The sequence below is a fragment of the Echinococcus granulosus genome (genome assembly GCF_000524195.1).
Source record: "Echinococcus granulosus chromosome Unknown EG_S00030, whole genome shotgun sequence".
NCBI lineage: Eukaryota > Metazoa > Platyhelminthes > Cestoda > Cyclophyllidea > Taeniidae > Echinococcus > Echinococcus granulosus.
Window position 1 is genome coordinate 271,593 of NW_020170410.1, and position 24,714 is coordinate 296,306.

General features: G+C 40.2%; 3 protein-coding genes across 3 annotated transcripts in view; 2 read left to right on the plus strand and 1 right to left on the minus strand. All coding sequences in view use genetic code 11, as the record gives it.

The window, feature by feature from the left end:
• Window positions 1-769: 769 nt before the first annotated feature.
• EGR_04654 (Leucine-rich repeat-containing protein) lies at window positions 770-16,942 on the plus strand (the record flags this gene model as incomplete). The annotated part of the gene is made up of 26 exons (XM_024493903.1): window positions 770-859; window positions 890-988; window positions 1,019-1,155; window positions 1,190-1,337; window positions 1,367-1,516; window positions 1,710-1,798; window positions 1,984-2,248; window positions 2,400-2,477; window positions 2,645-2,818; window positions 4,490-4,646; window positions 5,601-5,691; window positions 6,264-6,315; window positions 7,364-7,582; window positions 9,251-9,334; window positions 9,528-9,617; window positions 9,860-10,081; window positions 10,256-10,435; window positions 10,503-10,652; window positions 11,361-11,400; window positions 11,764-11,793; window positions 12,957-13,013; window positions 13,591-13,647; window positions 13,990-14,173; window positions 14,782-14,942; window positions 16,545-16,675; window positions 16,928-16,942. 26 exons carry the CDS (start codon window positions 770-772, stop codon window positions 16,940-16,942), a joined length of 3,150 nt encoding a protein of 1,049 aa, XP_024351656.1.
• Window positions 16,943-17,149: 207 nt separating this feature from the next.
• EGR_04655 (Nuclear receptor 2C2-associated protein) lies at window positions 17,150-17,563 on the minus strand (the record flags this gene model as incomplete). The annotated part of the gene is made up of 1 exon (XM_024493904.1): window positions 17,150-17,563. The coding sequence occupies one exon, from the start codon at window positions 17,561-17,563 to the stop codon at window positions 17,150-17,152; it is 414 nt and encodes a 137-aa protein (XP_024351657.1).
• Window positions 17,564-18,786: 1,223 nt separating this feature from the next.
• Window positions 18,787-24,714, plus strand: part of EGR_04656 (Solute carrier family 12 member) — a gene marked incomplete at both ends in the record, with an annotated part of 35,280 nt that continues 29,352 nt past the window's right edge. Inside the window, 9 exons of the mRNA XM_024493905.1 lie at window positions 18,787-18,901; window positions 18,933-19,067; window positions 19,132-19,266; window positions 19,378-19,517; window positions 19,905-20,076; window positions 20,149-20,256; window positions 20,720-20,831; window positions 22,136-22,293; window positions 23,840-23,985. Coding sequence (XP_024351658.1) covers window positions 18,787-18,901; window positions 18,933-19,067; window positions 19,132-19,266; window positions 19,378-19,517; window positions 19,905-20,076; window positions 20,149-20,256; window positions 20,720-20,831; window positions 22,136-22,293; window positions 23,840-23,985 — 1,221 coding nt within the window. The remainder of the gene's footprint in view (window positions 18,902-18,932; window positions 19,068-19,131; window positions 19,267-19,377; window positions 19,518-19,904; window positions 20,077-20,148; window positions 20,257-20,719; window positions 20,832-22,135; window positions 22,294-23,839; window positions 23,986-24,714) is intronic.

Sequence of the window (24,714 nt, forward strand, 5' to 3'; positions counted from 1 at the left end):
CAATACTCGGGCAGAATATATATTGTAATACGATAGTGGTTTATCCCTCGGTTTTGGTGAGGCGCCACTTTTGTACTTCGAATTAGCCCCCTTGTACCTCGCTGGGTGGGATGGCCTTTTGGGCCATGCCGATAGCCCAGACACCTCCTCCGTGCTGAATATATATATTCTGCCCGAGTATTGTGTCTTCTTTCGTCTTCAGGGAGACTCACGGCGCTACAATATATTCAGCACGGAGAAGGTGTCTGGGTATTGGCATGGCCCAGAAGGCCAGCCCACCCAGCGAGGTACAAGGGGGCTAATTTGAAGTACAAAAGTGGCGCCTCACCAAAACCGAGGGATAAACCACTATCGTATTGCAATACACTTGTTTATCTTTTAGTAATGCACATCACCAGTGGCCAAATGTTTTAAATGCAAAAGTACTAATAACTTCACTGTTTAACATCAAATCTCACATCCCCAGCGTAAAACACATTAAGCACAACCTTATATTTAGTTTTGGAGTTGACACTGTTCATTGTTTTTTTGAAATCAAAATTAATCTGCACTATGTGTCTTACCTTACAATCGAACAAGTGGATCAAACGAACGTGTGATTCTGCATTTGTAGGAGACATTTAGGAAGCCTAATTACTAAAAACTACTGTCTATAGCAATATTTTTTTAATTTACATGGATGTTTTATACCGCTTACTATTTTACCTCTGACGTGACCTTGGTGAGCAGTCTAAAACCCTTCACTGGTAATTCGTTAGTCTGTGCCAGGATGGTACGGCATTTTCGGAACGAAAGCTCAAAGTACCTTTCTTGTTCCTTACTGAAGGACAAAAAAGAGTCTCCGCAAACATGCCAACTTGTACATCTACTTTCTTAGGTTGAATTTTAGGAGTCTGTGGAGGGTGGAGGTATTATTTTAAGGTCTTCGAAGTTTAAAAAATCCATTAATGCGCTGGACGTTTTGAGCATATACCAATCTTCGACACAAGTTTTGTCGATTTCGGAACTTACGTTTTAGTTGGTATTGAACATCTTGGATGGTTCAACAGTTACTCTCACCGTGCCACTCGACACACGGACACGATCAGAACCTATTAGCATCGTAAAAAGTATTTTGAATGTGTGGAAGAAGTATTTTCCGTCTTATAATTTTTGGTAAGAACAAGATAATATTTTTCCGAATTTATAGTGGTGAAGCAATTCACGTCGATGGCAACGATGAGCTTAAACTGCCTACTTTTGAAAATGCGTGTAGAATTCCAAATGTCTGTGAGGCAGTTAAGCAAGGTTTTTCTTACGTGCACAAACGGTTTGGAGAAAAATGTGATAATAACGAGGTATACCTGATAACGACCTTATTTTTTAGATTATAGAGCTGCTTGGATGTAATGAACGCAAATATTTGAGATTCCCTGATGTTGTTCCCTATTTTCCGTACAATATGCCTAATTTCGCAATCTGTCCACTTCTTACGCCGTCTTTTTTTACTGTTTTTGATTTAGGCTACGTAAAGATGGTGGGTAAAGTTTGATATCTATTGCGATTTTCCAATAATATAGGCTAGATCTTGTACTAAAAATAAGGATTTTGTTTGTTTTACTTGACTACTCCAACAAAACAGCCAGCAGCAAAAGTAGATCTATTTTCTGACTAACGTTGTTTTTAAAAGACGTTATATATATTTTATGCATTTTTTGAAATGTGTCTAGGATGAAGATTTCATTCATCTTTGTTCAATCGGACTCCGAACCAACAAAGCACTCAGATCAATAATTTTTCGGGATTCGCAAATTGACAGGTATTGACAACCTTTAATTCCATTTAATAGAAGCAGTAATTTATCTTATTTAACCAGTGCAAATAACTGGGAGATTTCTACTTCCAAATTGTTACTGTTACTTTGGGGTCGTCAATTGTGCAATCCTTTTAACCTCATTTCCAGCTTTTTTTTAAAAACACGAGTTTCCTTCTGCTATTTTACAGTGACGAACTTAGGTGTCTTCTACGAAGCCTACCCAATAGTTTTAAACTACGAAAATTGGATGTAACTTCCAAAGAACCCTTGTTTTCAAAGGTTTTTGAAGATTTGAAGCCGAAAATCTACCAGCAGTTAGTTGATCTTCGTATTGGTACCAAAAAAATCGACGATGGTACATTTATGAGGACAATTGCACACATCAAACCAAAATCTTCTGAAAAACTCCCACTGCGGCGAATCGTTTTGTCCGGTACTTGCATTCGTTCGCCGGTAATTCCCCGTGTGTCCTTTTGTTTTTCAGTCCACGTTTAACTTTTCTCATTAAGGCTAACAACTGCTTCAAAAATGCAATAGATTTTATTTATTTGCGATTCTAACTCACGTGGTGCGATTGTAATACTGAACATTTTTTGACTTTAAGGCACTGCAAGAACTTACTTTACTGGCGCCCGAACTTCGTGTACTCATTTTGGATCGGTGTGACCTAGGTATTTCCGAGGTAAGTTCCTATTATTTATCCAAAATTGGCAGAAACTGTTTGCTAAAACGTCTTGTTGATTTTATGCCGTTCGGTGTGTCACTATTGCCACGTCTAGCTATTAATACGATGTAAATTACTCTTCGCAGATGATTGAGGCGTGTAAAATTGTCATTTCTCTTTCTAAGATTTGCTCCGCATTGGATTCTTCGGATTGCGCACGACTGGAAGTTTTGAGTCTGGCTGAAAGCAAGTTCGTCAGGTCCGAAACAGTTGTACAGAACTACTTTACCTCCTTACGATTTCTACAAGTGCTCTCTTTGAGGGGAACCTCCGGCAAAGCTGCCTACGACGTGTTGAAGGTAAAAAATTTGTCGTGTTTAATTGGTGCAGTGAGAACAGATGGGACTCAGTCATCTCTTAGAGGCAAAATCTTTGAGTAATTGACTTTCTAAGATTAGTTCTTATGATATTTGTGTCGAATTTCAAGCACAACTTGCGCAGAATTAGTGAAAAATTATTTGATTTTAGTCGTCAAATTTTAGGGAACAAAGTTTTGCATTTTACTTTCTCGACTACACTTACGACCGGTTCCTTTTGCAAACTCCTCATGATTCTCAGCATATCCTCCTTACACACGCAAACAATCATTATAAAACTTTGAGAAAAATTCCACCTCACCTTAAACCCACATTGGGATCTCAAACTCTGGAGCCAAATTTACTTTTGACAACACCTTCAATCATTGTCACTTTGCTCTCTATCTGACTACTTAATTGGCAAGATATTTAAAAATTTTCAAAAAATTTTGCTTGTATGGGTGGCTGTAATTAACTTCAAACATATTAAAAGAAATAATACCTTGAGAGCCGTCCATAAAGGAACACCAGTCAAATTCCCCACACTTTACGATTTCCTCTTTAGTGTTCATTATCTCCCTTCTGACCTTAAAACGAGTTCTCTATAAAGCATTTTTCACCAAAAAAGGGTCATTCATGACCGGAGTTATAACATTTTTATCACATCTTGACTTTTTTATGGAATTTGTTTACGCCTCCTGCGTTGATAAAATCCCTGAAATTATGAGCAGTTAAATCGTGAACGTATCTAACACGGCATATGACAGCTATACGTACCTGAATATGATTAATGACACCATCAGTTGTGAGTCATCTACTTAATCCACTCCATTTCTCAAACTTACAAGTAAGTTATATTTTCCCTAGAATTTGATTCGGATAAGAACAAAGGAATTTACGTTCCGTAGAAATTTTAAATGATTTTTGAAGTTTTCATGGGAGTACTTTTTCCCCAGTCATGGTAACCAAAAAATGCTGTCTTTATGCAAATCTCATACGGAGGGTGAATTTCTGTTCCACAAAGTCTCCTCATGCACAAAAAAAATTTGAAATTAAATGTTGCTCATGAAGTGCGTAGCCATGCTTCGCCTGCAGAAGATGTGTCGAGTTACCTCAGCAATCAACCTCCTTCAATTTGCTAATGGGTAAAGTGGTACTGTACTTTCATAAATTATTCCAAGACTCACCAACTGAAACATACAATTGTGAATGTATTAACAAAGACACCACTTTGCTTCACTACCTCGTGGCCTTCATTCGTGCCACTCATTTTGGTTGCCAAGTCAAGGACCTGTTATGCCGATGATTGGATTGGGTGTAGATAACTAGAGATTTTCATAATGAAGTTGTTCTAAAACAATAATATTTTGCTGTAAAAAACAGGCAAAGGAAACCTAAGTCTGAATTAATGATGGCTATAAAGGGAGAGATGTAAGGCTTGTTTGAATTTGCAAGCCCTACCTGTTTATAAGTACAAACAAAACTGCTTAATGGTCAATCACTTCTACGTTTGTTGCCATAACAATGCTTACTGATAGTATTGCAAATAAATCATTCAATGTCGGTCAAGTTTCCCTCACCGTAGCAGCACAACTTGGTCCTCCCAGTCTAAGCACGCTCAGCACTTGCTCGAGGAAGCACTGAAACGTGACCTGTGACCTCCCTACTTTGTAGTTGATCTTCAGCGGTCTCTGCCACGTCAAAAATCCCGTCTACAATCAACTGGATTTGGACTTAAGCGAATGCAAACTGGATGCCAAGGTGGCCGAACTAATTGCACAATACATACCGAAAGTAGCGCACCTTACGAAAATCTCCCTTACCGAAAATGGTGATTCTCTTCAGTTATACATGATTGTTGATTCCCTCTCTCAGTACAGAAGATCAGCGAAGTTTGTGCGTCACTTTTCATTTCAAAGTTTACCTCAAAAGTGATAGAAGAAGCTTAGAGACCTGCATTAAAGTAGTATCACTATCGCTTTGTCTAACATCAACTGCGTTACTATTTTTCATGTATTAACTATCAAACTGAAAAAAAAGTTTATTTTTCCTAGCTAAGTCATATATCTTGTGCTTGCTTTGCCTAAGCTTGCAATTTCAATTTCGTGATGCTAGTGATTTGTTAGCGGTAAATTGGGGAAACGCTTACGAGTACTTCAGGCACCCCAACGCTTGCCTTTGGTGTTCATTTTTATTTAACACAATTTGGAGAAAGAAAAGTACTCAAGTTACGAATACACACCGCTTTTGTGCCCATTCTCTCTGCATATTTGCATCTATCACATGCACCAGAGTTGAAGCCTGTGTGCTGGTGCCAAGCTAGACACATCTAAGCGAAGAGGCGAGCTGTCGGTGTGCTGTATTTTGATTAATTGAATCGAGTGCAGCAAAATGAAATGCCCTTGAGTGCCTGCCTTTCTGTGCTCAGTATAATGCTGCAATAGGCTTTGTGTTTCTTCCACCTCTGCCCTGATACCCTTGAAATGCGTTGACGAAGTGGATGAGGACATGCTTTAAAGGGTGGGGGTAAATACAGGGATACAAATATCATGATTAAGCGTGTTTAGGGAATATCTACTCCTCGGGGCTTGACAACAGCCGTTCCATCAGAAGGATCGTATTGACATTCAAGCAACCATGTATTGCAGTACTTCAATTTTTACCAGCTCTTCTTGAGGCTTTGCCAATCTAACTGATTGATGACGGGTGTTTTTTATGCACAAAGAATTCCGCATGGGTGTTTTGAGCTAAGTCTACTTGCTCATTATTTTTTTCTTTCTTCTAGCCTTCAAGGATAAAGTTGTTGATATCATCCAATGCCTGCCTAAATGTCCACGTCTTCAGCATGTCACTTTGGGCAATAAAGGGAAGCCTAAGTACGCTTGACCCTGTTGTTTGATTACACCTATCCGGCATGTGTAGAATCTGTACCACATTCATCTATAGTAATTCTTTGCTAAGCAAATGAGACAAGGGTACATCAACTGAGGGTTAAACAAAAATTGGATAGCTTTCATAGCCGTCCAACTCCTCGCAAGCTATATTCAAAAAGGATTGCGTCCATCCCTATCCTATTAGGCAGCTCCAATTGCCTTGACTCACTAAAACTGATCGCCGAGTTAGTTTTTAACTATGGACTGGCAGTGCTACGGCTTAAATGTCACTTGTGCAACCCAGAGGAAGGTCGCACAAGCGATGACAACACCATTGATGTGGTCCTCTAGGTAGTAAATGTGCATTAGTAGTTTAATGCTATCAAGGATAGTGTTATGATGTAAGGACCATAATTTAATTGAATGAGGCCGCATTTCATTGAAACACCGAAGAGATGTCGGCAATTGGATATTTGTTACAAGCAAATGAGTCTTAACTTATCTATTTCAAGCATTTAATCTCCATAGCTTTACTAATTTTATACTAGTATACTCTTTTCATTTCACTTTTCTAGCGGATCGGGTTTCTTAAAGAAACTGACAGAGGCACTTTCGCTTTCTGAATGTGTGAGTTTGACGGATTTTATCGCTTTAGGCTAAATTAGTCAAAGTAGGTTGGAGAAACCGTCCTTAAATCTGTTCTCTGTGATCTTTTACTGGCAACTAATATACGCACTACCGGCGTTAAAGATAAATCTTAATGCTTCCGAAATGGCTTTCATTACTTTATAACCCTGTTACATTTTCATGACTTCTGTAGAGCTGATTTTAAATAGGCCCATCTAACAAGCAAAAATGAAGAAGCGGAGCATCCTCCGCAATGGTGCCGTCTCTTCAATTATGCTGGTTCAAGTCAAGTCAATTATTCTTTCACATAAGTGACATTTGCAATGAGTGCTAGAAGATAGGGTCTAATTCGAGCCTAAAAATATCCAGGACCACTTGCAAGGCTCACTTGCACGCATCCACACCCCAATCCTCGAGAGCAATGCATTAAGCATTCTCACTCACATTGCACACTTCAGAGAGATGACGAAAACGATTAAAAGTTCTCGAGCACACTGTCAGCTTCTAGGCAACTTACTTGTCTTCTCTTTGGCAAGGGAAGAGTTGTAAAGTCCTACGACAACCACTTCTCGTCTTACAATTATGTTTGAAGCATGGTGGTGGAGGGGGGTGTCTCTCACCTCGAAATCGAAGGAATTTTGAGGTTGTAAATACAAGGCTATCTAACCAGTGATTTGGTCTGGCAGCATTTCTTCGTCAATTTTATTTTATGCCTAAAAGGCACATCAAGTTGGATAATTGTACTCCTGCATTCCACTCAAATGTTGGAAACTTTGTAGAATCATCTAACATTCCTGTAAAGACGATATACTGTGGTCTGTGGCATCTGATATACTCCTACTCTTTCGTCTTGACCCTACCTTTATAATGGGCTACTAATTTTACTGCATCCTTCTTCCAATTACGTGATAGACTGAAGTGATCCCCGTAGTAGCATATACACCTGCTACAAGAGCTACCACGTAGAAACTATGATGAACGAAAGACTTGTTGACGTTGTCAGTCGCAAAATAAGTATTTTTGGCTTTCTTTATAACTCCACCTCTAGAAAGTGGCTAAAATAACCTTGCACCCACTGGGGAGTAACGAGGAGATGTGCGAGTTCCTGAAATCTCTCGCAAATCTTGGCAAGAAATTGGCCTACCTTGATATCTCGGAGTATACACTTAAAGACGAGGACTCGAGGTGCATCTTGGAGCTGATCCAATACCACGACCCTAAGACTCCCCTCACTCTCACATTCAACGCCTCCTTTTTCAGCGATGATGTGAGTAACCCTTCGTGCTATTATTCAAAAATAAAGCTAACCTCATGGCACAATAGCAGGGATTTCTCACAAATAAATTGAGATTCAATTTCTCAAGAATACCCTCTTACTTCCTCGCTTTCACCTTTTGTTTACCTTTTTAAGTAATGGTACTCATTTTTAGTTTATCACGTTCTTACCTTCTACCTTTCATGTCACGAGTCAAGCTGCCACTGGATGCCGTTTCATTGTGCTTTATGTCCGTGTTGCAAACAATGATGTCAATATCTTCTTGTACACTTCAACGATGTCGGCTACATCTTGCTCGAAATAGCAGCTTTTATAAATATTTCATGATGTTTTCATACTCACCTCGAGAGATTGCAGCTACAACTAATGTATTCCATAGTGCCGTGAGACTTCTCGGAAGACGAAAGAAGATGCAATACTTGGGCGGAATATGCATTGTCGACGTAGGGAAGGGTTGGAGACTACTTTTATGGTCAAGCGACCATGCTGTCTGGCAGTGGTACAATTGCATATCCTTAAGTGTCATCAAAAACAAAAAAAGAGTTAAGCGAATAATCAAAGTAGTTCATTTCCCCCCTCTCCTTTCGAGCGTCGTCCTCGGCGCTCCACTTGGTCGACGTCCAGTGTTGGCCATCACAACGCAGTCGGTGGTGTAAGAAAACAGCCACGAAGCAGCTGTGCCAGTCATCGAATTTACATGCAACTGAGAAGATATCTGACCGCAACGTCACTGATCGCTCTTAGAAATTTCACTGGATTTGAAGTTTCATCCTGTTTAGGAATTGTAATGGGGGAAGGAGGAATGTGCTGTCCATCTCATATATCCACTGCTGGTCGTAAGAACACTGATCTAAATGCAAAGTTATTTAATGAAGGCCAGCGTTTAAAATAGCTCTGTGGAAATAAGACTGCATCTGTTTCTTCTTGCCACTTTGTTCTCACTTCAGCATTGCCCAGCCACGTATCTACTTGGATCCCACCCAGCTTGCTCACTTAATTGACATCTTTAAACAGGTACCGTATACAGCTCTGCAACGAACTTTTTCAGATGGTTCAAGGGTAGCATTAGGCGTCGTCATGAATCCCCTACCCGCAGCATATGCCCTTCTTCTATTACGTTAATGTTTGGCATTTAGGTTTGCTCTCCGCTGCCACCGATGTAGCGCCCCGAGATTTGCCTCAAGAAGAAAGAAGGTAGAATATGCATTGTCGACGTAGAGAAGAGTTGAGTGCTACTGGTATAGCCTAGGGGCCATTGCCCCCCAGCGGAAGTACGAGCGCTCCGCCATTAGTCATTGTCCGCCCACGTGACCTCCTCTTAGCCTTGTGCATTTGGAGGACGATGAACGCAATTTAACACTAAATAGACCAGACTTTTACGTGACCCCCTCTTTTGGCAATCAGAGTAAATGAACGTAATTCTTTCTGCCCATATTTTTGTGTCGAGTATTCCGCCTAATTTGTTTTAAATCTCTCTTTATTATAAAACTCCAAAATCAGTCCACGTCTGCATTACCTTTCAATCCTGCATAAAACTTCAACAATCATATTCTCCGTTGCATTACAGAAAGTTAAAAAAGGAGAAAAACTTTGTGATTTATTATTTTTTTCCAGCAAATCTTTTTCTTTTTAAATGAAAAATCATGTTCTTCACCGTAGACCTGGACAGCTCTAGGGGGCTTGGCAAAGCGCAAGCGGTTCTTGATTAATCAATGTAACAAGCCTGTCATCGTTCTACAGCAGGTACAAAATACTGTTTTCAGTTAGAAGCATTTCATTTTTCAAAATTTATCAAATTTATGAATAGGCAACTAGAAAAAGATCATCAGGAATGGGTCTTTTGAGAGTTTAATTAAATCTCTGCTTGGTCTATAGGGCATCCTGTCGTTCTACACACTTCATGCAAAATTCACTAATGAATTTCTCTATTTTTCAGTCGGATGTCGATGTAAAAGGCCTTCTGGAGCTAGACAAATTCAGCGATGCTATCATAACACCATCACCAGAACTGTGCGATGCCGACCTTGTAAGCCTGGCTCTATCGTCTTGGATGTGTTCAAAGCCTACTTAGCAGTGTGCTTTAATGTCTCTTTTAACTAGGAAAATGAATCATTTATGCTACCACCTTTTCCTGCACATAATGGACTAGGCCGAGCTTTTAAAGTTTTTCATATCATTGTACATCTTCTGGACAGACCTCTTTTCTCTATCAGCGAGCTGCGTCATAGGGTTTCTACTTCTGTGTTCAAATAGTTCACCTACTTGTAGGAACTAACGCACTTAGCTATTGAACTCCAACGAAAAATGCCTACGAGCAATGTGGAGCAACTGGAACCCCATTACCCCAAGATTCATCAGGCCAAAATAGCCCTTCAAGAGTGCTCCAAACTACCTTCGATGCACGTCGACCTCTTGGATGCTGCTCTGGATCCCGAGGCGTGTAATCATGCGGTTGAACAGGTGATGGGGGATATCAGAGCTGTACTTAAGGTATCCTTTCCCCAGGCAGATCCTTTTTATTTTTTTTTCTGTGAATAATTGTTTAATCAGTTCACGCAATCATACTTTATCACTTGAACCGAAGGACTAAAAATAGAGACAGAAGTTGCAATACTTCATATTACGGTAGTCGTATCCTCTATTAACTTCTTTTTACCCTTTTAGAAGTCCCTGCAAGCCTTCCATGAAAAAAGTTGTCAGCGTCTGAAGGATGTCGTGAACAACAAATCCCTGCAGTCGTTTGCATCAGTCGCGAAATTCTCTCCTGCACAAATCACAGAGAACTCTCTGGAACCCATATCTTGGTTGCTCAATCAACAAGTTGAAAATTCCGTTCGATCAATGGTAGTAAATTATTAAAAATTCACTGTTGTGACGTTTTCTCCCATCCTCTACTACGATTTCCTTCTAGTTTTTGGATGCGAATGTAAAAATTGCAGAACAGATGCTGTGCAAAGTGACGACTGGCCTGAAGGATGACATTGAAAAGTGTCTCGATGGTTTTCCCGAACGAGTTGATTTGAAACCCTTAAGATCAGTTGATACTAGAAATCAAGAATACGTAAGTGTTTCCATTACTTGAAGTCAGATGCATGACACACACTTTATTTCGAAGTAGGCAAAATCGGACTTGTAGGACAGAATGCGTCTGACCTCTCAATGGCTATAATCTTGCTACCTTGAAGAATGAGTAGCTTGGAATGTGGGCTTGCAGAAGAGGATGAAATCAGGCTATGTACCTACTTTTTCCTCAACATCTATCACCGTGATCTTAGCGCAGACCTCTCGCATGACGGGGTCGTTTTTAAGGGTGGGACTTTTCAAGGCATTCCACTGACTTACCATGCCGGTTTACAGCTAAAATGCCTACACCCTAGCCAGCCAAAATAATGCTGCTATAATTCGTAAGACAGTCAGTATGTACCACGTTTCAGTGGGAGGTATTCTCACATTTACGTCATGGACACATTAGAGGCTAGGGACACCTGAAGAGCTACAGAGGTGTTAAAAAATTCAGCTGTACGTTGGAAAAGGTTGCACATTTTCGATTCAACAAAATCGTAAAACAAAGGGGCCGGTAAATGGCAGGCCCACCCTATCTACTGACGCATGCAAAGCATTGCGATTGACAAATTTTCCCTTCTTAGTCGGTTTGAGAAATGAAATTGCTTTTTTGGGCGAATAGCGCTCTGGTAAGATGGATGCTTGAAAGGAATTCGTGTCCATAGTGAATAAAAAACGCTTTTATTTCATTCTGCTCCTTTTTCAGATAAATTGTCCCGTGAGGTCTCATACCGTGGCAGTAACTGGTTAGTAATTGAATAGTGCATAGTAAATAAATATTCTATTCCGTTTTGACAGAAAAAACGTCGTCCCAACTTAGGAATGGTGTGATTCGCCATCATTGTCCGTAACTAATTCACCATGAGGCATGCATGACGGAGGGTTCCTACTAAACACCCACGCCTAAGGGCATTAAGTGTACTGAATGAACTGAAATAAAATAATTTCTAAATTTTACCTTTCCCTTTGCTTATTTTAGATGAATGTAATGCAGAAAATGGTAATTTCGTTTCATACATATGTATAGTAACATACATATTTGCGTTTCATCCTCAATCACTTTCTGATACCCTATTGCCTTCCTTTTCAATCGTCCCCACCTCCGACAGCTCTATACTTGAATCCCAAGGCTTTTAAGAGTGAGTGGCTTGTGAACACTCTATATTATTGCTAATAGCAATACTACCATATCATGTTAAGCTAGTTTTAAATCAACCTATTCTAGAAGGAGATAGTGAAAGGGATTTTTTATACTAACTGAAGGGAATACGTGCTTTTAACTCTCGTACAATTATTGGTATATTGATGAGCTTCGATAAATGCTTCCCTGAAGAAGTTATTAGGAGAGCGTTTCGGGGAGACAAGGCGATGTATTCATGAGTGATGTTAATTTGGATGAAGGTATGAATTCAGTACCACCACAAAGCAAGAAAGGATTCTATTCAACGTCATGGGCGCCCATAAAAGGTTAGTTCGTGCAAATGGACTGCGTTCAACGACATACGCTTGCATCGCCTGTGAGCAATTGGAAACGGGTTGCTCGAGGCGGACGGATCTATGAGCCTTCCCCGTTTTTTAACCGTTAAACCAATTGCCTGCTTTCCAATTCAGCGCTAGCTTTTCGCTGATTTTTTCGATAATGATCGCTTTTGTTGCATCTGAGCAAATAGGAATGGGACGATGAGAAGTAACGCCCCATGAGCCTTCTTCCGCTGATGCTTTTAATCACGTCCATTCCGTCAAACTTCGCGCTCACTCTTCCCCGTTCCGTCCCCACTCTGTTGCACTTCATTCAGTAGCACTTCATTGACTTTGTTGTGCTAAAACTGCCTCATAGTTTTAGATAGTGTCCTATCTGCATTTGTGATTGGGTAGTGCAGATTGTTATACTTGAGGTTATTCATTAGTACTTCGGGTCTTCAATATGTAGCCTGTGCACGACCTAAATTCGATGTGTCGTCTCAGAAGAGATGCGAGGAGATAGATTATTAAAATAGGTGGATTCTCGTAATTTAAAATGCAAACTTTTGTGGAGTGAGTGCAAAACACCCGACGAAGAAATGAGGCACCGGTATGCTTAATGCGGCTATTCATCGGATGTATCTTGCCACTTGTGGTGTGTGAATCACATTGAGGAATCGTGGACTGTCGTTTATGTTTCACCTACTTCACATGCTGATTCCGCAGGTACTTAAACATTTCCATCACATCGCATTTTCATAACCCGTGAAGGAGTGAAGCCTGAAAATTAACAGAACTACTTTTTTTCACGGGGGATGTGATGTAATGCTTTACATTTTAGATCTACCCTTGGATGTGCCTTCTGGATCGCCTGTTAATAAATCAAAACCAGCTGATGGTAAGTTCGTCTGCTCTGATCCTACTCTGCTTCTATTTCGTTGTCCAGATTTGTGAAGGCTAGTGGAGGAGGAGCAGTAATTTGTTATTGTAGCGTGTCATATATCTACTTCCGTATGATAAGTCGACCACCCTTTCATCGTAGCATAGGCATAGGAGTGACGCTGAGGTGAAGGTATAAGCGAAACTCGTGTGGTGCGTCGTCTTCAGAATCGAGACTTCGCTTCGGAGGTGTTGCGAGGCGATAGAGTATTGGAATAGGTTGGCTCTCGTAATTTAAAATGCAAGCTTTTGTGGTGTGAGTGCAAAACACCCGACGAAGAAATGAGGCAACTGCATGATTAATGCGGCTATTCATCTGTTGTATCTTGACACTTGCGGTGTGTAAATCACACTGAGGAATCGTGGACTGTCGTCTAAACAAGTCGTTTGTGTTTCACCGACTTTAGATGCTGATTCAGCAGGTACTTAGACATTTTCGCCTCAACGCATTTTATATGCCATGGAGGAGTGAAGCTTGAAACGAAACAGAACCACCTTTAGTCGCAGGGGATATGGTGTAATTCTTTGCATTTTAGATCTACCCATGAATGCGACTTCTGGATCGCCCGCTAATAAATTAAACCCAGTTGATGGTAAGTTGGTCTGTTCTGGTTCTACTCTGCTCTCTACTTCGTTGTCCGAAATGGTGAAGGCTAGTGGAGGAGGAGCAGCAAATTGTTGTTTCAGCGTGTCATATGTCAACTTCCGCATGACAAGTTGACCACCCTTTCATCGTAGCGTAAGCATAGAATTGACACTGAGGTGAAAGTATAAGCGAAACTCGTGTGTTAATTTCTTTGAAGAAGAAAGGTTGTCTGTTATCCAACTTTGTGGAAAAGCATGAGCAGTGAGCATAACTTTCTCCTTTCTCGACTTGTGGTTTTAGTGTAATGCATGACATGATGATGCTTTACAGAGTATTATCTTTACTCCAGATCAGTCGTCGAGTGGATTTCTAGCGCCACTTTCTCATGCTCGTCCTGTACGTAAAAAAAATCACATGGCCACTACGATCATTCACACATCGGCTTCCGAGGTTGTACATGGACCCGTTGACACTGCCGATCTTTTCCCAACTTCAAATTTATCCCCAAAGGAGGGTGAGAACCAATCAGCAGAGTGAGTTCCTTCGTTATGCTTATTAAAAGTTGGCTATTACTCCCAAAAAGTTTTATTCCGTTGATTAAGTGTTGATTTACCAGAGTGACGTAACTGTTTGAAATCACAATCATGCAGGGCTTTTCTGTCACAGTAAGATAACTTGTAATTTCACCGGACGTGTTCACCGTGTCCACCCGTCAGATCCTCCTCCTGTCTAGTTTTCATTGGAGCACTGAATCGAAACACGTCCAAGCCAGATAGAAACTTCGGACTTTACGGGTGTGCCTCAAATTCATGCTACTGACCGGATCTATGTATGCAATAGTAAATAGTTACTGTGGTCCAGTGTTACTGATCCAGTCCAGACACACTTGATCTAGATGCTAAGCAACGGTGTTAGCGTTGAATTTCATTCTTGTTCCATTACTAACCATAGCACAAAACGTGAGATGAGGTTTGCTGTCGAAGTGTGATATGGTCCTAAAAGACCTTTTGTTTCGAAGCTCTACAGTTGTTTTCATTCTTCTACACCTTTGCAGAGGGTTTAGCTAATGAAATTGGAATTATCGACAAGCTGACGATGAATTCGTTGAGCTTATTTGGTCTATTTTTTCTCTTTACAGTAGCCCACCCGAGGGTGATGTTGGACCGCCATTGCCGACGAAGATGTTTTCACAATCTCCTTCAGTAAAACCTGGGGTTTCAGACAAAAAGGATGGCGTTACCATGAGACACAATAAGCAAAAGGAAGCCACATTGCAGAAAGCACCCAAACCTGCTATAAAATGTAGGTTTTTATTGGATTTATCGCTTTTACTTTCATTTCTTTATCTCCATAACTCTGAGGATGCAACTTTTTGGTTTTCCCTAAAGGTGTCATGGTGCTTACTAGTCGGGATGTAGCTTCAACAAAACAGAATAACGGAATCGGGAAAATAATAGTAGCACTGATATGGTTAACGAATCATGCTACTACCACGATAGTTGAATAATGAGAAATGGGAAGGTTCTAAACAATATAATATATAACGAAAAGGTGTGGTGTCCTCTGTTTATGCTGACCTGAAAGGTGAAGGAAAATTCCCAGTTCTAAAGTATTTTTGGATGATTACTGGACTTTTAACACCAAATTCTCCAATAATAACATTCTCCATTGCAAAGTGGTGGCTTAATACTGCATTCTTCTTGACGAAATTTGAACCAGTTAAGGAATGTTGTCAGACCAAATCACTGGTTAGATAGCCTTGTATTTACAACCTCAAAATTCCTTCGATTTCGAGGTGAGAGACACCCCCCTCCACCACCATGCTTCAAACATAATTGTAAGACGAGAAGTGGTTGTCGTAGGACTTTACAACTCTTCCCTTGCCAAAGAGAAGACAAGTAAGTTGCCTAGAAGCTGACAGTGTGCTCGAGAACTTTTAATCGTTTTCGTCATCTCTCTGAAGTGTGCAATGTGAGTGAGAATGCTTAATGCATTGCTCTCGAGGATTGGGGTGTGGATGCGTGCAAGTGAGCCTTGCAAGTGGTCCTGGATATTTTTAGGCTCGAATTAGACCCTATCTTCTAGCACTCATTGCAAATGTCACTTATGTGAAAGAATAATTGACTTGACTTGAGCCAGCATAATTGAAGAGGCCGCGCTTCTTCTCTTTGCTTGTTGGATGGGTCTATTCAAAACGGTATAATGTTCTCAAAATTGCCCTTAACTTAGTTTAATTTTTATTAACAAATGACGCCATTGTATTTATTCCATCTTAGGAGTAAGGGCGTGAAGGCTTGGTCAAATAATAGTTGAACTTTCCCTCACATCAATCGCATAAAACCTTTTTAAGTTAAATACGAATGATTATTTTCCGATGCCTGCATTCCTTCCCTGGACCAGCTCTGGTGTTTGGTGCTTTATCGCAAGCAAATGAGGCCCTAGAAACCATCCAGCCTTCTTTTTAGTTAAGCATGTTTTGAACTGATGATGTTGGAGCCCGGCATAAGGAAGAAATATCCTCCAAGCCCTTGATTCCTTTGTATGTACAGATGGGACAAACAGATGGTGGAGAATGCATGCCTTGGATTGGATAGGATGGACAATAAAAGTAATGTTAAGTCCCCTATCCAGGTAATGGTCAAGTATTTGACGTATTACGAAGTTGGGTCATTATTTAATGAAGCACTTCTTTCGATAACTTGGTTTGAATGGTTGCCCTACTAAATTATCAGTAAATCGGCTGTTAATTCTGAAAACGCGTAACAAAGTAGCAACGTGACCTGAAACCAGCTGTCCTGGTGTTGCAATTTCAGTAGACCCTCAGAATTGGTAAGGCATTTGAATAGCTGGAAGAATTTACCCTTTCCAGACCTGTAAGGAATGATTCTTTACATTTTGTTTAAGATCCGCAATTGACTGATATTGTGGCTTTGGAGCATGATAACCGTAAAAGCGTTGCCGAACTGACGAGTTGCTTCGAGAGGAGTAATCCGAATGGTTGTCATGTAAAATCTGTGTATAGTCCACCGCTAAAGGTAAGCGAATAGCAGAATTCCTTATTTAAATAAGTGTAATCCATACTGGATTGGTTACAATCAGCTGAGTATCCGTAAAATTCAATCACTCACTGTATATGCACCGGTTCTACCTCTATTTGGGGGTATAATTTTGTTCAATGGATCCCCAAAAGGAGAACCGAGCCCTCAAAGTTCCCCCCTTAATATTTTCTAATTACACTTCCCCATGAACTGCATCACTATCTGCTAAAAATATATCCTCCCTTCCAGGACCCAAATGGGTAGAAGGCTGGACTTCGCGATCACGATCCGACTGCCCAATCTTTTCGAGTTCATACTAACCTCTTATTTCTGACGCTCAAACGGATCATATTAAGCCACAATTTTTTTTCTTAAATTGCTCATTCACACCACTTTTCTTTCAATACAACAAAAAGCTAACACTAGTTCCTCTTTCAAGCATGAGAAAAAAGTGAAAAAATGTTATAGTATTCAAGCAAAGGACAAGTCAAGTTGATAGACGATGATGCGTCCGAAAAGATCGGTGGCTTTTTTGAAGATGATAGCAGCGCTCGTGCAGGCGTTGGCATCGATGAAATCGAATGACTGAAGGCTATTGGTATTGGTGGGATGAAATGGGTAGGATGATGCATTATCTTTCGTCTCCTTCGTCCACAAACGAAGAAGGGCCTCCTCGGCGGCGAAGCCGCCTTGGAATTGAATTCGAATAGAGGTGATCCTGAGAGACTCCTTAAATTCCATAAGGATCCATTGACTTGCACCTGGGTCCGACTGCCAGCAAGTCTCGGGATTCCCATCGAAAAGAAAAGCCTTGCCGTGGAGCCGAGTGTTCTGATGAAGGACGGAACTGACAGCTAGACGAGAAATGTAGTCGGGAAGCGTCATTTAGGCGAAGCCGAAAAGGGATTGCATAGGCTGAAAGGATCAACATTTAATCAGCAGAAATCGATGCAGAAATGAGACCACCTTTAAGGACAATAGGTGGGTGTCAGGAACTAATAGACTGGATACACGTGTGAAATGATTTGGAAAAAATACAGACCAGCCTTCTAATTTCTTTAAACGCCACCTTATACTAAAGAGGAGACAAAAACTTCCCAAATTGAGGTAAATTATGTTCAGTGTTATCAGATGCGAGAACACTTCAGCTATAAAGACATAGTAATTTGTGGTGTTAAAATTTCATATCTACTTTAAAACATGCTCTCAGGTGCCTACATTATTTAAACTAATATGAAAAGCACGCAACAAATCGGCATCATCCCCATCATGGATTGAGCGACTCAGATGACCTTGAAACTCGAAAGCTGCACGGTAACAATCGGGTTATATAAATGACGAAAAATTATGACAAAAGACAAAGCTGGTTTATTCTATTTGAACCAAAATGGAAAATCTTCTGGGGTGAACACTAGGGAGTTCTAGTTAAGATGAGCTTAGAGTGAATATTAAGACATAAAACCGGAGCACGAGTTTCGAAGGCCTCCTCTCCCTTCTTCCTTGTACTCTTAGAACAGCCAAGTGGTTTAATTTTGGCATATTTATTAGAGGAACTGAAAAGGGGAAACCAGTACAAGGTTCAGTGGGGTGAGAATTCGCAACCGACCTCGGGCTTGCAAGGCGCCAATTCTCTCCCAAAATTCACTTCGTATTCCCTCTTCCTCTCTGAAAGGGACCTTAGAAAATATAGTCATTCTACAACACTATTTATCGTATTAAATATTTGATTTATGTTTTGAGAAACAGAAAATTGCAGCATTTAATAGAAAAAGACATGCCAGTAAATGAATAATTTAAAAAATTGCATGGAAAGCGATGAAATATTGTGTATTGTAAATTTTTTACCTATAAAGAATATTCTAAATTTTGACTCAAAGCTACAAATGTTGGTTTGTGTATATGAGTGGACTTTCCACGAATGTTTTAGGCGTTCGTTTTACGCGTTCGTGAAAGTGGATTGCATAATCTGGGCTGTTTCGCATTTACGCTTGATACCTTTTTCATATTTTGATTGGTTTGTTGATTTTCTGTATCTATTGCGCTTACTTACACCTGTGTGTCCATTTTCAGTTATTCTTATGCTTTTTACTTTACCGTTGGTATGGAATATGTCGGGACCACCTGAGGCAAGAAGTATTTCTAGGCGTATTCTTGGAACTTTTGGCGGCGTCTTTACTCTCGTCACTCTCTCTCAGTTCAGCAGTGTAGTATTTCTTCGACTGGGTAATGTATCCTACTTCTATTATTTTGGTAGGCTTCCTAGTAGGACAGGCTGGGTTGCTTATAACAATACTACAATTTTTTCTCGCTTATCTCATCCTTCTACTGACCATTTTTTCCGTTTGTGCCATCAGTACAAATGGTGCTATTGAAGGCGGTGGCGTTTATTGTATCCTTTTGATTTTCTTGAAACACTGCTTCTGAAATTGAGTGTATTCCTTAAATAGCTTTAGACATGCTTAGTCGCGTCTTGGGTCCCGAGTTCGGTGGCGCTGTTGGATCAGTATTCTATTGTTCTCAAGTATTCTGTGCCGCCCTGTATATCGCTGCCTTTGTTGAAGCCGTCTGCGCAAATTTTGGACCTGGTGGTTAGTGTAACTGTAAATATAATGTGCCGATATTTCACTATTTTGTTTTAATTTCCCGGGTTATTTGCTCCTTCATAAATATTACTTTTTTGTAACTGTCTTCCCGTCTAGGTGTTCTCGTTAGTGGAACATTAATCGGCGTAACTTTCTGGTGGAAATATCTTTACGCCAGTTGTGTGAATCTTTTTTGCCTCCTGGTTCTCATCATAGGGAGCCGCATGTTCATGCGAACCAGTATCCTCATGCTTATAGTATGTACCTAATTTCACTTATGTTTATGTTTACACTGATTTGAAGTGGTCTTCGTTAAATTTTAATCACAAATTAAGTAAAAATCCAATTTTGCCAAAACTTAAAACATAATCGGATTTTTTGCTCTAATTTAGCTTTCTAGCAGTCGTTTCACTTGCCAATCTTTTGTTTGCGGAACAATACTAGGCTTGCTTCTTCATACCCCGTGGTTCGCACTTTCAGTTAGATGTCTCAAGTTTGCGTAGTTCTAGACTTTTACATCCATTTATAGTTACTCCTGGAAAAAGAAAAACGTTATCCCTATATTGAGCACATAAGGAGACAAGCATGTCTTCCCCATACATCTTTCCTGTTATTGTGGTTGAATTTAATTTCTACATTTGCAGCTTGTGTTTGCAGTGATACTCTTCGTCGCATCGAGTTTCTTTCAACCACCCTTCGCTGTGGCCGTACCGCGGGTTAATGAATTGGTCTACAATTGTAGTGATCCCAGTCAACCTTCCGTAATGGTCCCCTTCACTGGGTTTAATGCTACCACTTTAAAGGAGAATCTTTTCCGTGAGTCTCCTACTTATTCCATTCCTCCTTGGGCTTCCATTTTATGTGAATACGATGTCATCTGCTTTGCAGCCAAATACGCAGTAGACTACGAGAGTCGAACCCAAATGAACTTCGTCATTCTCTTTGCTGTTCTCTTTTCGGGTGTCACGGGCATTATGAATGGCGCTAACATGTCAGGTAGACCCCCCTGCCTATAGTTTTCTTACGTGTGTATAACCATTACGGTTAAGTATTTACATTTTGGCTTCAGGCAGTGGTCTTGCGATCGTGCTGTGAGCCTGGGATTGCTGGAATAAATTTACTGATCTGCTTTAACTAGAGCTTTTCATTTATCATTCTTCCTTTTTTTCTGACTCAGCTCCTCAATGTGATTTTTCTATTTTCAAGAACTGTCTCAATATTACCATGTGTTAATTAGCCTCATTCTTGCTACCGAAATACATCGACAATACTGCTTGCGAGTTAAATGTACTCTCAGACCAGATAAAACAAGGTAACTTCTGATATTCACTATCCAAAGAAATCGGGCTTTTTGTAGTTATCAACATAGCATTACAAAGCCTTCCCTGGTTGGGACTCGTTTTAGCTTCAATGGGGCAAATGGTGCTTGGACTTTTATGCACTTTTTGCTAACTTCAAGGTGAACTGAGGAGGCCGTCAGTTTCCATTCCGATGGGCACTCTTACCGCGGTTAGCACCACATTGTGTGTCTACCTCATTTTGGCCGTCCTAACCGCGGCAACGTGTAGCAGGTGAGTTAAACCTCTCCCTCGAATGAAAATTTATTTTAAAAATGAATTTAAATGGAAGGCCTATGCAATTATTCTTGTCTACTCACCGTTCATCCTGGTTGATATCAAAACTGCTAAAAACTTTTTAAACCGGGTTCGTATTTGTCATCTGTAGCCAGCTATTAGTAAGGTTTGTGTCACTTTTGTATCTATTCGTGGGCAAATTTGCCTTCACTTGTTTTTTTTGAATTATACCGAGTAAAATCGAGCAGCGAACTTGCTTTTGGGAAGCTAGGTGGCATTGTCTTTCAGTTGTAAGCAATGCGTTTAATGCCAATCGAAGAGATTATCAAACATATACTGTAAAATCTTCGTTATCACTATCTAAATTTCCCAAATCCTCCAACTAGTATTTGGGTTCCTAACACTTCACCTCTGGGTTTTTCTGTAGATTCCAAATTTTTCTGTGCACATTGTTCTGGAAGGTAGCACAGTTCAGTTCCAAATGTGTAACATAATCAAAAGGGCTAAATGTGTGTTAGTTAAAACAGTCCTGCCTTGATTATTTCCTTGATATTTTGGCCCCTACTACCATTTGAATTTCCTTCTAAATGGCTAGACTGATGGAGAAATGTATTGTTTTACATTTTACCTTGTGTACGCAAAGTAATTGATGCAAGACCATTAGATCTGTGGTTATATTTGATGTTGTTTTACATTGAAAATAGAAAGTGTGGTCTTGGATACGGTAATAGGCTATTTTCCAGTCTTTTACCTATGAAATTCAGTGCTACTTTAAGTCGATTAATGCTGTGAACGCCTTATGAGGCATTCATGGCAGCAGTTTTAAATCAGGAATGGCTCTTTTTGGGCATTTGTATGAACTGGGATTCTTCAAAATCTCATATGTTTAAATGGACTATTCTTGATAGATTGTGATCATTGTATTAGCTCGAATCAAGTAAATTGGTATAGGATTTCGCATTTTCTTAAAACGTCTCGTTTAACGTCATTCTTTACTGTTTCATGTGACTTGAATGGTAGAATAGCGGATTTATGACTACATAGACCTGCTGAATGAAATGCTAAGGGATTTGACTATCAGGTTTTTGCACTCTTTGTTTAACTGTTACACCACTTATTCTTGGGAATTCTATCACAAAATTGACCTTAGAAGCGTACAGAAGAACTATGCGCGGCTTTGTGCCACTATCCTGGTAGTTGCCGAATCGCGGTAGGCTGGAGAGATCCGCTTAGTTACAAATATATCATTCTGTCTCGCTAAGCTCATAATCTATAAGGTCTCATTTCTGCCTCCCTCCTAGATCTCTTCTGGTTGAAAATTATGCCTACATGCAGAGCATTTCCTTTTGGCCGCCTTTGGCCGTGATGGGTGTGTTAGCTGCCACGCTATCCGCTTCTCTGGGCAACCTTATTGGCGGCTCGCGTGTACTTGAAGCTCTGGCCGTCGACGAAATTTTTGGTAAGTTTGATCTATAGCATCTGATGTCGCAAATGGAGGAACAGCTGGCTATACTGTCCTGTTGGATCTAAGTTGGCTCGGTAAATTTTGTAAGGTCTGTGGGTTTGCGAGCTACTTTATTATAGCCGTATAGAGGAGCTGGAAAGCTAGTAGCATTGTTGTGGGGACTGAGAGGGCCCTTGTGGTAAAGCAAGCGGCCAAAATATCGTTCTGCTTTAGTATAATACTATTGCGGGTGCTGTTCCGGTGGGGTATTTTGAAGTATTTATAATTAATGAGGCCAACTCATGGGAGCAAGGAATTTAGTGAAATTCATCATATCATTTCCTTTATTAGGTGGACCGCTTACGGAAGTATGCGATGATTTTGAAGGCATGAAGCACTTCAATCAGACTCCTTATTTTACCTTTATGAGGCGAACCGTACATGAAACCCCTCTGAAAGTAGAGATAGATAGTTAACGTTATTTTAAAACGGACGCATTTCACGAGTCAGTCACATTAAGTACTCATAAAGGTCTTTCAAAATTCTCCATTAATGCGCAAAAGATTTTGAGTAATATCTAAATAATTTGCTAGGATTATCGTCTTAGGTTCATACGCCGGTAAGAGTGGTGAGTTTCTCACCATGGGCGAGGCATATTACTTTAACCTTTTTGCTTAAGTGGAACCAACTGGGTCGAATTATTCATGCTACGATGTGAGTATCTCCACTTTGTATCTCACCTATCCTCCAGCCTTATTATTAAAGATTAATGTAATCCCAGCTTTTCTGTTTGCGTTACCATTTTGGATTACCTGTGATATACAATCAATTAAGCTTAAGGCCCTGTTGTCACTTGTGGCAGTCAAAAACACTGTCGAAAATTTCCTACCACTAATATGTCACTTGACCTGCCGTGAAGGGTTTTTTTCATAAAATCATAGAGAGACAGCGGCTAGCAATGCAAGTCACAAAAAATCATCTTAAAGTTGTTAATGTTTTTTTTTTCAAAAAATAAACAAACAATCACTCGTGCCGTGGATCCATTACAGTTATGAACCAATGCGGACGGATGACTACAAAACTAGTCTAGATCTCCGATTGTGGGTTTGTGTTTACTTTGACTTGCGTCGTTTAGATAGGCGTGCGATTGTTTTGTGATTATAATGCTGCACCAACTAAGAATGCACAAAATTTATGGCTAGGTATGCTTTTAATAATCTTAGGTCTCTAATATTGCCTTGAATTAGTAATAATTTTCAACCCACTTAAGCGTTGTGACCTTTTGATCGGGTCAAGAAAATGGGATTTTATTAGCGCATTTAACTGCTTGCTCTCGTCGTTATTGGCGCTTTCAGGGAAGCTCTATTTTCTTCATTTAAGTGCTTTTTTATTTAAATATAATACTTTTGTATTTCTGGACATGTAAAAGGCAAAGGCCGTGGCCAATATATCCACCCGTCACTTGTTGATGGGGTCACGGGTACGCTGGGGCTGTTCATCATATTTTGTTTCAACTACCCAGTTCGATGAGTGTAAAGCGATTTTTTTCTTCCTCCTATAGGCGTTCTTCTCAAACCAATGAAATACACAACTTCCGGTGGAAATCCTCTTGTGGCTGTACTTTTCACTCACCTCTGTGTTCAGGTGTGTCGGTGCATTACAAATCATGCTAACAACCCTTGTTTTGACAAATTTCTTGTTTTTTACGTCACTGTGGTTTCACTATTAAGTTAGATTTCGATTGGAGTATGGAATTTTTTCAAATTACGCCTTAAGTTACTGTCGGCGATAACAATGACGGGCGGTATGACTAGGGCTTCATGCCATAAGCTAGGAGCTCGAGCGCGGGAGATAAAAGTAGCTTCCTGGTCAAGCGCTATTTTACCACTGCTTCCTCATTCCTGACGGCGAGGTAACCTGAGTGATGAGTGGGTGTTTTTTTAGACTCAATTGAGCTGGATCGAATGCTCTAAACCTTGTGAGAGGTGGTTCGTTATTTTTGACTTGGAAAACGGGACATTTAGTGATGGGAAACACAGCCTTTCCCAGTTAGAACTTTGTGTGCGGAAACCTATTTGTGATTGTTCTTCTGCTTATCTTCACTCTAGTGCTTTTCCGTTGGACAGTTACTCATTGCGGCCCCGCCCTATGTGCTGACTATGCCTTAAACTTTTAACAAAAACCACTATCGCGTTCAAAAAATTCAACAATTTATAAAAACATGGCCATGTAAACTGACAACAGTGTTATCTACACGTACATCGAATGCAATGGCTCGTGGGGTATTTTTTATCTAATTCCACCCATAGTCAGCAGTGGAAGGTGTTTTTCTAAATGTAGCTTATGATGCTAGATTGGCTTCACTTTTTGTTGACAAACCCTTACGCCTGTTTGAACAGAAGGAATTGGAAATCTTGAGGTTATTCGTTGAATATA